Below are 12,129 nucleotides of genomic sequence, written 5' to 3' on the forward strand. Positions count from 1 at the left end.
GTTTTCACATATGACACCTTTCCTCTAAAAGTCCGCATCTCCTTTGAGTGTGTTTAATGCCTCCTCAAGTGTTGTACAAATCACTAACCAAAATGTGAATGCATTAAGTTCAACCACAAGGAATATTGCCCCCACTTGCTCTTTGAAGGGACACATAATACCAAGCCCCCTCTTTTCTACAAGGACACAAAAGTGGTGCTTCTCATGCCATATATTATCCCTTAGTGAGAAGCTAGCTCAAGATGATAGTTATACTCCCACTTCCATTTCCTCAAACCTCCAATATATCGTCTTCTCTATTCTCCAAAGCATAAATATTTCATCAATGCCATCATAAGGTGAGTCTTTGAAGGCCTCATTAGGTGTAGCGAAATTGGCCCCAAAAAGTCCAAGCATAACTATTTGAAGATCCATTCGAACCATACTTGATTCAAAATGCATTCACAATTTCAATAGTTATATCAAGTGTAGAATGAGTGGCTCCAAAAGAAAAAGCAATGTTTGACATATATATAATTAAGATAATAATGTCAACCTCAACCAATGATGAATCCATATACCTCCGAAAATAAAACACAACTCTTGATATCTCCAAAAGATCTAAAATACTTCAAAAGATTTTGCTCAAGATTTTTGGAAACAAGAACTCTATAGATCCTTATAGATCCAAATTAATCTATCAAATTTTGGCTATACTAAACTACTCATGCAAATGAAAAAGTGTGTTATTTTCAAACCACTGGAATGGGACTTCTTATCCCAATCTTTAGGAATTTCTCAATATGAATGGCATGCGGCATGAAATAGTGCAATACTACAAGAATCACTCGCCACTCAAAGCCCTCTCACAAGAACTATTTGTGAAACATTAATATGCAAAATAGAACTGCAACATTAAAAATAAAAACATACCGTATTATCAATTATGCATTAAAAAAATTTATGCCTCCTTCAAAAGATAGCAGCATCTAACATATTTTTTCTTTCCAACTTGTTCAGATTTTCTCTGTAGATTTGAATTCCATGCCTCCTTTAATTTAGATAGCACTGAACACATTTGTATTCAACTCAATGCCCAATAAAATTCAATGCCTTCTGTATAGTATGTTTGAAACAACTTTTGCAAATTTATATCAAATACTGAGAAAACTGCTGCACAACATCCTTTTTAGATCTTTACTCCCTCTAACTTTCTCAAGCAGCATGCATGGAGAATCAATAATGCTCTCATATCCATTAAGTGGCTCTTCAAATTAGTTGTGTTAATATGGAGAACACTAAGGAACTTTCCTCAACGGCCCAATAGAAATAAAATGGAGAGTTTTGCAGTTAAACATCCACGCCTCTCATTGATTGTTCTAGCAGCAATAGAATAGTATACCATCCTCAGCAATAATACTAGATGCAAAAATCTATTGCACTTTCTCTGCAACCGTTGCAAGTTCTTGAAAACTGCTTATAGGAAATTGGTTTCAACAAAACTATCCCATGCCTTTCGCTTGAACTATCACATCCTTACAGGCACAGAGATATCAAATTCGCTCTGATATGAAATGAGAGTGCACAATAACTTTTTTTTACTAATTGGTTTAATCGGGATACGGTCAGATGTTTATACCATGTTGCACATTGGCTATTTAAAGTCATTATTTGCCCATTAAACTACTCTAATTGGAATATAAGTTCCATAAATAATTAAAGTACTAACTATTAACTCTAAACTAATTTTTATTTTATTTAATCTAATTTATCTATCTTAAAACTAATCAATTAATGTAATATTCTTCAAAAAAGTGTTTAGATATTAGTCTTGAGATTTATTTATTTGCTTAAGGGTTATAACCGTGAGTATAACAATGGACATATGTAGTGGCATAAATTGTAACCTTTTATAATTTCACCTATATTTTTGTATTCAGTTTAGCTTTCATTTCCTTAGTAATTTTTTAGGCTCATTTGAGCCTTCACATCAAGCTTTTTCCCTCTCAAGGTGCTCAGAATTCCTTTTTAGCATCTACCTTTACTTTAATATTATGAGTTTCTCATCACCCTCCATTTTTAGTGTGATTTATTTGGACACTATTGTGGATGTACATGCCTTGTGCTAGCCTCTGACAATATTCTATTGTTCAAAGGTCATTTCCAATTTTTTTGCCTCATGTCACCTTGTCAAGTTAGTGAAAATAGCTACAAATGACTTGTAACAATCCATAAGCCCCTTCCTTTTTTCCTTCTCATTCTTAAACCAACATTTCATTATAGAAATTCTCTCCTATAATCTCTTTAGAAGTCACTTCACTCTATTGCACTCTCAAGCTTTTGGACAACTCTCTTATGGATAAATATATGGGTTAAATGTAAAAGATTGTGAAGATCAATGTCTATCTAATAAAATAATCAAAGGATGAGATACAAGGCTTGGACAACCACACCATGAAAAAATTAAAGTTATATGAAAATCTAGAATTAAATTGCCTTAATGTAGAAAAAACATGCTGTTAAGAATCAGTCTTTGTTTCATGCTTCTTAACACTACCTTCTATGAAGTTATAATAACAATAAATCAAGAATATCATCACCAAAACAATAACTAGAAAGAGGCATACAATAATTTCACATAACACAAGATTTACATTGAGAAACCCTTGCAAGAAAAACATTCACCAAGAAGAGAGGTCAAGTATACATTATCAATCATAAATATGATTATAATATATTTACTTCAATTCTCCCATTTTCCTCCAACATAGCAACACCTATGTACCTATGAACAACCTCCTTATTCCTCTCACTTGTAATTGTTCCTATATAGTAACTATATGTTCAATTACTCCTCATAAATTTATATCAAAAGAGATAAATTTATAAAATAACAAGATATTCGAAGACACTAAACAAGACTCTTCTTTCCAAACAACCACAATCCTTGAATTGTATTCATGAAAGTTGAAAGAACACTAGTTTTGGCTCCAATACTTTCCCTCTAACTTGGACACCCAATCTTGCAAGATAAACATTAAATTAAATGTAATAAATGATACAACACCAAGATACACATGTTGTCTCTTCAAAGATCCCACTTGGAGAAGCCCAAATTTTACTAATTTTTTCACTTTACATGTGATTAATTATCCCATTTCATGCACCTACCTGTGGAAAAAAATATGTTAAATAATTGTGTTCATAACCCACCTTTATCATTGCTAGTGCAATCCTCACCCCTTATGAATGCATTACAAATAATAGTGACAATAAATATTAAAAAATATCTTCCCAATACACCTTAAGTGCCTTAAGATAGTTTTGAAACATGTCGGAACCATTTCATAGGGTTTACAAGGTAGATGAAACCTTAATCCTAACATTCTCCCACTTGACATCATACATTGTAAATGGCTTCCCTATATATAAGAAAGATATGTTCAAAATAATAGAGTACTAAGGAGGACTAATAAATAGATAATTTGATGAAATGATACATAATTTTTAATTGATGTGATAAATTCCCAAGATTCTCAGAGGTAAGATATAAAAGAATCATGTTGCGTAAGGCTTGAGGAAACCAAAGAGATAGAGAATGTTGTGCAAGTTTTGTGACAGTGTTGTAGCCAATTGTAGGGATTCGTGCATAATATTGAGAGCTAAGAAAACCGAGGGAGTAGGAGAAAAATCTAAGATAGATTGTGTAAATTAAATATTATGATGTAAAATGATAAGAGGGAATGAAAGAGGCCAACATCTCATTTTGGAATCATTTCAAGCCATTTCCTCTTACGTAACAAGTTGAAAAGTGGAAAATATTTGAGAAGACTTTTTGAATGATAAAATATCATGGGATGATAGCACTATGTGCATGTATCCAAACTATAAGTTGGTGTATACAAAATTTAAGCTCAAAAACTTGAAGAGATAAGAAAATCATAGGATTAACAAAAAGCGACACAAAAACATGGATTCTATAAGGGAATTCTAAGTATCTTGAGAGGGGAAAAGGATAGTGCATGCACTATAATAAGAATATATAAATACTAAGGATATGGAGACTAATTTTGATACAAAATAAAGTTGAAATTGTAAGCGTATGGAGTTTGAAGTGAAATTACTATAATTTAGATAGGCTAATCTGACAATGGATAATAGTTTTCTATGCATCTAAATGAACATATTTTTTTCTTGAAATAGTATCATGAATACCTAGTGCATTTTTTTTTTTTAACTATTGAAATGTATTTAATAATTTTCCATATGTGTGTAATGCATACCTTAATGATTGTAGAAAAAAAAGTATAATAGTTATTTATGGATCTATCAAAACCTTGTTTTACCCCTTTATCAAATATAGTATATTTACCTTTAGTTTTTATATTCTGTCAAAACATCATAATTCCTATTAGGTTCCTAATGCAAAGAAAAAAACTGCCCCATTACCAGAGTGGCTTCAATAGGAATGACCTACCTGGAATATGGAAAGAGGCAAAATTTCTCCTCATAAAGTTCATCGCCTTAGATGGGAGGTTCAAACACTTCCATTCATAGCTTCTCCCTATTCTTAATCATTTAAGATATGGGTTGAAAATGAATTTCTTGTATTGGCTTCTCTCATCTATTTCTCAATATATAGTTGTGGCCAAAAACAAAAATATCGTTCCCTTGCACTAGGGGCTTATCCTTTGGTTTTACAATTTTCATCTAAACTTAACCCATACTAGTAGCCTGAATTTTAATCCTTCTGGCCCTTCTCTATGCATTTAGCTTTCAGACAATTCAGAATGAAAAGAGTCTAGACCCCTACCCAAGTTAACCTTAGTAGAATGGCTAAATCCAAAAACCCCTTGGCCTCTCCCACTATTCTAACTATTTTTGAAGAGTTGAATAATGAGGAGAATTCCATTGAGGATTTTGCCTCCTCTTTGTCTATTGGGTCGGAGTGGATCCAACAAAACCGTAATACCTATTAACAAAGAGGGTACCCCTTCTAACCCTTCCTTTGCTTCCCCCTCTCTCCTCATTAGTGAAATTGCTAAGAAAATGGGGCTTCCTTGTATATGCAGAGAAAGTTAACAAACTTTTTGATAGCTACAATAAGAAGAAAGCTAATATTCACTGGCTTTCGGGTCATCTTAATGTGGAAAGAAAGAAAATTAGTAGATTGGAAGCTCGCATTGAAGAAAATTATTGATCTTGTAACCAAGCTATGGAGGAAAAAGACCAGAGGGTTTGGGGAGCGGCTAACGATTTGGTTGAGAAAATAGACAAATGGGAAGGAATGGAGGAATAACTAAAGGGGATTTATGAGAAGATTGACCATAAATAGGACAAGAAGGAAACAATGTAGGATATGGAGGAGATTCAAAGTAGTCGGGTGTCCCTCAAAAGAAAAATGGAAGATGTTATAGCATAAATCAATGAAATGATTAAAATGAATTCAGTAACCCAACAAGCTATCCAAAAGGAAATCCAGAAGAAGCGGGCTTGGAAGAAGAGGCATATGGACTCTTCCCCTCCTATAGGGTTGGAGGGGTTGGTTTCAATGGTTACAATGGTAACACTTTATTGTTACAAAGTATGAGGAACCTCTACCTTGTCCACTAGATCTTCCTCTAGACCCACTGTTTGATCCCCTTCCTCTATTGAATCCTCCTCTACTACTACCACTATCTTGTTTCTCAGTGAGTTTAGACTCTCCTTGTGTTCTTTGCTCAGAACTTCTTCCACCAAAGCCTCCTCTATGGCCTCTATTGTCTTTTCCTCTACCTCTGCCCCTATTGTTGCTTGAGTCATGTCTTCTTTTCAGTTTTTCCTCCACCTTAAGGGCAAGTTGAAAGGTTTGATGGACTATTTTTGGGCTCATTAGACTTATTTCTTCATGGATGTTCCACCGTAGACCATTTAGGTATCTAGCTACCTTGAGACTCTCCTCTTCTACCACATGAGATCTAGGGCTAAGTTTGTGAAATTCCTCCATATAGCTACTGACATCAAGGTCTTTTTGTCTTAGATCTTATCTCTTCCTATGATTTTCCACTTCATAATCATCAGGGAGATAGACTTCTTTGATTTTGACTAACATCCCTTTCCAAGAAGAGATGAGTGCTTTGCTCATTTTCTCCCTCTCATCTTGTATGGATTGCCACCATGTGAGGGCAGCTCCTCTCATCCTTGACTTGGCTACCTTGACTCTCTAGGCTTTAGTTATGCCTTCACATTCAAAGTGGTTCTCGATACATTCTATCCATTCTAGGACCACTTCTACGTCCATCTTACGGATGAACAATGGTAATCATTCTAGTGATTTGCCACTCAAGGCCTTCAATGCCTTCAAGAAAGGTTCTTTCTCTAAGATAGGATTAGGTTCAGGTATCTTGTCTATCTCTGACACTTCTTTACCCTTCCCTTCTGCTCCTTCTACCTTTACCAACACTTCATCAGCCTTGGTTTCAATTGCACCAAGCTTATTCTCCAATTCAATCAATATCTCTTTCAAGAGTCTATTCTCCTCCTCCTGATCATCCACTTTCCTGGAAAAATCTGCATTGGTCACCATGTTTTTGTCTCCTATAGATTCCACTGAGGACATCAACTCTTCTAGCCCAAATCTTATAGGCTCTGATACCAATTTCATGAGGTTTACCTAGCCTGCTCAACACACCACCTAGTTGGTGTTGCTAAATTCCACCAACTCACCAGGCCTAGTTACACTCTAGACCTCCAAGTCCTTCTCAATATCTTCTAGGGCTTGATAATTGACCTTACTAAGGTGTTTTCTTCAGGTGTTTTGGTTAGGAACCCTATCAATTCACTGCGCTTCTCAAGTACTCAATTCTGGCCTCTTGGCTTCAACTTGTCAAAATGACCTCCAACTGTGTGAGTGGATGCAGAGGTGTAGAGAGGTCTGTTTATTACCGATTTCAAAATCCTGCCTAGAAATGGGCTACAAGGAATTAGGCCTAATTAGGCCTCCAAATCCAGTTTTCTAGGGCTTGGGTGAAAACGATTCAAAGGACCCCCAAATAAGTTTGCATTTTTTTCAAAGATACACCCATTCCTAAAGGATTTTTGTGGTTTTGGCCCCTTGTTTCACTGTACAATGTATGAACCCCAAAATGAGGGTTTTGAAGGGTTTACATGGCCTTTAACTGGTAGTGAATGTACAAATTGGGGTTGTGATATAAAATGGATTTGTCAAATTTTCTCCCTACATGGACAAGCCTGCCCCAACTCCATGAACCCCTCCAAACTCTATAAAGGTTATTTGGCACACACTACTACACTTAACAATCCATTCTCACCTTATTTCCTCTAACCGGGTTGCTCCTAGACTCGCCTAGAATAAGGTGAAAATCACATCAAAGGTCTTTTCCAGCACTTGAACGTTCATATGTAAACTATAAAGAGGGTTTTCCATCATGTTCCAGCAAGACGTGATGGCAACATGTGTGGAACTCATGGGGCAACCATATTTACAAGAAAATTGCTATTTACAAGCTAAAACTGGTTGTTTGCAAACTTGAACAAGAAAACACCAAAGAATAGTAACTAGAAGACCCAAAATGAACCAACAACTCAGTAACACATAGAAGTAACTCAATCCATTTCTAGAACAATGGATTCAATCCATATTCAATTGCCAAATGAGTAAAATCAAACCAAAATGCTGCCAGCAAGACTAAAAATGAGTAGTTTCAGTTGTTGAAATTACATCACACACTTCTCTAACCTTGGTAAACATGAAAGAGATGGTTTATATAGCTTGCCCATGTGTGGAGTCCTTCCATGGCATTAAACAATCCCTAACTCCAATGCTAACCAATTCAGGACAAAAGTTATCATGACAACTTTCAAAAGTTGTCATGACAACTTTTTGCAACTTTGTGATTTTTGCACTTTTGGTCTCTCCAGCCTATGAGACCTATTTCAAGTCATCACATATGACATTTCAAACATGTCTAAGACCTATTTAACCCTCTCTAATTCTTTTACCAACTTTTCACATTTTTGACCAACAAAAAGGCCAAATACCTACTCAAACTCACTATTTACACAAAAATGCAAACATAAGTAAAATGAACTCTAAGCCTACAATGACACAAACACTAACTCTTGGACCCTCCTGGAGTCCTTATTAACCATTGAATTGGCTAGAGTCAGTACAAGCCAAAATTATGAAAGTTAAATAGCCTAAGTCCTAGGTACTCCTGCACCATCTATGTACTTTTTGTTCTACTAGTCATTAGTCTTGGCTATCTTTGGGTTTTGTTGCATCTAGTTTTGGGCGTTGACTCATTTTTATTCTTTTTTGACAATTGGCACTGGTTTTTCCGGTTCTCCCTCCTCATGAGTCACATGGATTTTCTCACTTTTTCATCCATGTAGTGGTTATGTAATAGTTCAGGTCTCTTCCTGTTTACACTAATCAAAGCATCATAATGCCTATTTAGTTAAAATATGCATTTTTTGTTGACTTCTGAAATTGCATAGAACTAATGTCTAATGTTAAGTTAGTTTATGTTTATTACATTAGCATTGTGATTTCCTAATATAATTTCAAATATAGAATCCTTTTTCTTAGCTATTATTATAAGTTATATTTTATTGTTGATCGATTGTTGAATTAATTCAATATCCTCAAATTCAAATTTTCTCAACTCTGTTTTGAAAGTTCTATATATTTTATTGAAGTATTTTAACTGCATGAAACATAAATTTTTAGGTTAATTAATGAAATAATATTAATTAGATATATTTAATTTAGATATTTAAGTTGTGATTGAATATTAAAATAAAAGAAAAGGAATTATATGGGAAAATAGGTCTACCTAGCTCAAGTATTAATGATGGGTAAATGTTGATATTGTTAAGGAATGATTTGCTAAAGTCATAACATTGTTTATTCATGTTTGATAAATGTCTCAAATTCTAAACTGGAATAGAAAACACTATGTAATAATATTGTGGCTTGTGTGATCAATCTAAACTACGATATGTGGGATTTAATGTTTGGATTCGATAGTTTTTTATGATAACCTTGAGAAGATTGACAGATTGATAAGTTAGTGCATTCTCTGAAGTCAAACACCTCGATGAATATAATTAATAATAATTAAAAAGTTAAAGAAATCATTCAAAATATATGAAATGTGTACTTGGTCAATTCATAATGACTAGTAAAGGAAACCTTTAAAGTTGAAATTTCAATTTGATGACTTCAAATTTGGGAGTCATTTCAAGTCCTTTTAAGCTTTATGATATGATATGTTATTTTTACATCTTTTAAAGATGAAATGAAAAGAAAATAATATTTTTGAAATGAAAAATGAAAAAAAATAGTAAAAAAAAATTACAAATTGATAAACTAAAACTAAAAAAAATATACAACCTATCTATCACATTAAAATATTTCCACCAAAATAAACAAATAATTAAATGAAAGATAGCCTGGTTGTATGAATTGCATCAATAATTGTATACTATTGTAACTTTCTATTCTCAAATATACTTATCTCTAATTTCTTTATTGCTTTTCTCCATCCATATTTAGCTCTACAAGTTCTAATAAAAGCCATTAAAAATAAAAATAACCCAAAACATCGCCACTGAAACAAAAACAATAAACAGTGATGAAATCCCATGGAGTCTTATTTGTTTATGAATTATAAAACACTTTATGCCCAAGGCATAAGAACAGAGAGTGAAAGAACAATTGCAAATAAAAACAAGCATTAGCTTGAAAGCTCTTCGGGCCGGTGATGAAGATCTGAAATCAGCTACGAGCACATCACTCTTAAACAAAGCAGAAACCCTAAAACTCATCCTCCACATTGTAAGGCAATTAAAAAGAATACAATTGAGACAGAAGCATTTTCATTATTTCTTAGCGTAATCATGGCCTCCCTGAAACTTCATCCTAGGCAGCGTAACCAATTCCATGACGCGTTGTGGGAAACGCCATGAAAAACATGCTACAAGCAAATCCAGCTCCAAGAGGAAGATTCTTCAACAATTGCTCTGCATTCTCCTGAGCTTTCTGATAGAAGCAATTCACAACGTTGTTATCCATGAGAGCCACAGAAGCAAACACCACGACAGACAACACTGCATGAACAAAGTCGATAAATCTCAGCTTGTATGAAGACAAGTCCACAGTCTTATTAATTCCATCATTCATAGTTCGCAGGCCCGTCTTGGTCACGAAGCCATAGTAAAGCGTTCCATCCTCAGATCGGTAGCTGTCAGTAAAGCAAGTGACAAAGCAGGAAATCCCACAGCAGGCCAACAGAATGGCTGTGAGATATATATTAGCAGTATAACACTGCCCTCTATTTGTAAAAGTGGGTGACAATACTTGAAATGTCAATACAGTTGTGGTGGGAAGCAGTTTTACAAGATTTGCAGCACTTGCAAATGCTATGTCGGCCATCTTTTCTATTCTGGTTTTTTCAATCAGTATTGAAGACGCTTCCCTTTCATTCAATCTTGCTGATATATCAGCCATTGATGGGCTTCTGAATCTTTCTTAGACTGGAGATTTCTTGGTCTAGATGATAAAAGAAAGTTGAAAGTATCTGTATATATATTAGATTCAGAAGTGGGTGTAGAGCAAGGAGTATGAATTTTTCCTCAAGTTTTGACGGTTAAATGTCTTAAATGTCTGGGGACGTGATTTTTCATCATCAAGGTAATCCCTGCAGTGAAGGCCACGCAACTTGGAGAATTTCGACTTGGCAATCTGAACGTGCAAGCCAAATAAAGCTGGTTTGTTTTGTGCTTTGAAGGACTGCAGAGAGCCGTGATATCTTGTTGCTTTTAATGGATCACTTTTGAATTACAGGATGTGTTTGTTATAACAAAGTTGGCATTCTTCATGATTTGTAATGATTATAAATCTTTAATGGTGAGGTGCCATGAGTGAAGCGCACTTGCCTTTGATTTAATTTTCAAGCTCCTGAACCTATTTCATTCCTAAATGCCTACGTTTCATCTGTGTCTAGACGCAACATTGACATATGAAACTTTGTTAATTTATTAATAATCCTCCTTACGCAATGTTTTGGTTTACTTACAATCATAGAATGGCTCTCACTTACAATTAAAATGCTGACTCCTAAAGATTTTGGTCAAGTATAACGTTTATTAAATTAAGATTTTTTTATTTTTTTTGTGAAGTGAAATATTTATTAATCTTCTAAAGATTTTGAAATGTTTGTATGGAGTAGTTAACTTGCCAAATAGTTTATGTTGGGAGTGGTCACCGATGTATAATGCTGGTCTATTGATCACAAGCTAGTGATAGTTTGTACTCGTGTATTGAGTTTATATAGAATTTAGATAAAATATTTTATTTTTTAATGAGTTATAGTGATATATTAATAGTCAAAGTATATTGACAACTTTTTTAAATAGTGGGTGGAATGATACGACATCTTAAAACAAACTTAGCGAACTGAGGAAATAAGCATCAAATGATATAAATAAAATAAATAGTTTCCAATAAGACAACTTCAAAGTTGATAGAAAAGAATGACGGGATGAGCAAGAGTGGGATTTTTTGGGTAGGGTTTCGTCCAGGGAGAGCAAAGATGGAAAGGAAGAAGCGGATGATCCAAATGATGTTGGTGTTTTCTTGGTTGTTGTTGTGGACTAGGCCCAAGGTTTTTCTTATGGGTTTCATTTGTTTGTGGATGCAATTCGCTTCCATGGCTTTACTCTTGGTGGTCGTGGTGTTGTGGGTGTCTTTGTACTTGTAGCTCTTTCTAAGTTTTGTGGATCTAATCTTGTTGAGTGGCTATAACCTTTGAAGGCCTTTCTCTATGGTGGGTGTGGCTTAGCAAAGCTTCTTTTGTGGCTTAGGACCTTTGTTATCTACACAGTTTGCGTTCTTATTTTTTGGCAAGATGTATTTTGCCATCTTTGTGGCATCCTATTTGAATGATGGGGTTCTGAGTTGTTTTATGTTTTTGGGCCTTTGATCTTCTATTGGGGTTAACTTCTTGAAGATGGCTCTTGTTGTTGGTTGAGCTTCCTCTTTCATTTTGTCAAGGATACTTTTGTATCTTTTAGTGCAAAGGGAGTTGTCAGAACTACTCTTTTGATCCCTACAGAGAGTATATTTTCCATTTCTTCAAATGAATT

The 12,129-nt window shown here is 34.5% G+C and overlaps 1 protein-coding gene across 1 annotated transcript; it reads right to left on the reverse strand.

The window, feature by feature from the left end:
- Positions 1-9,608: 9,608 nt before the first annotated feature.
- LOC131067735 (protein DMP6) lies at positions 9,609-10,547 on the reverse strand. The gene has a single exon (XM_058002861.2). The coding sequence runs from the start codon at positions 10,490-10,492 to the stop codon at positions 9,905-9,907; it is 588 nt and encodes a 195-aa protein (XP_057858844.2). The 5' UTR covers positions 10,493-10,547; the 3' UTR covers positions 9,609-9,904.
- Between the last annotated feature and the right edge of the window lie 1,582 nt (positions 10,548-12,129).

The sequence above is a fragment of the Cryptomeria japonica genome, chromosome 9, assembly GCF_030272615.1.
Source record: "Cryptomeria japonica chromosome 9, Sugi_1.0, whole genome shotgun sequence".
In the NCBI taxonomy this organism is placed as follows: domain Eukaryota; kingdom Viridiplantae; phylum Streptophyta; class Pinopsida; order Cupressales; family Cupressaceae; genus Cryptomeria; species Cryptomeria japonica.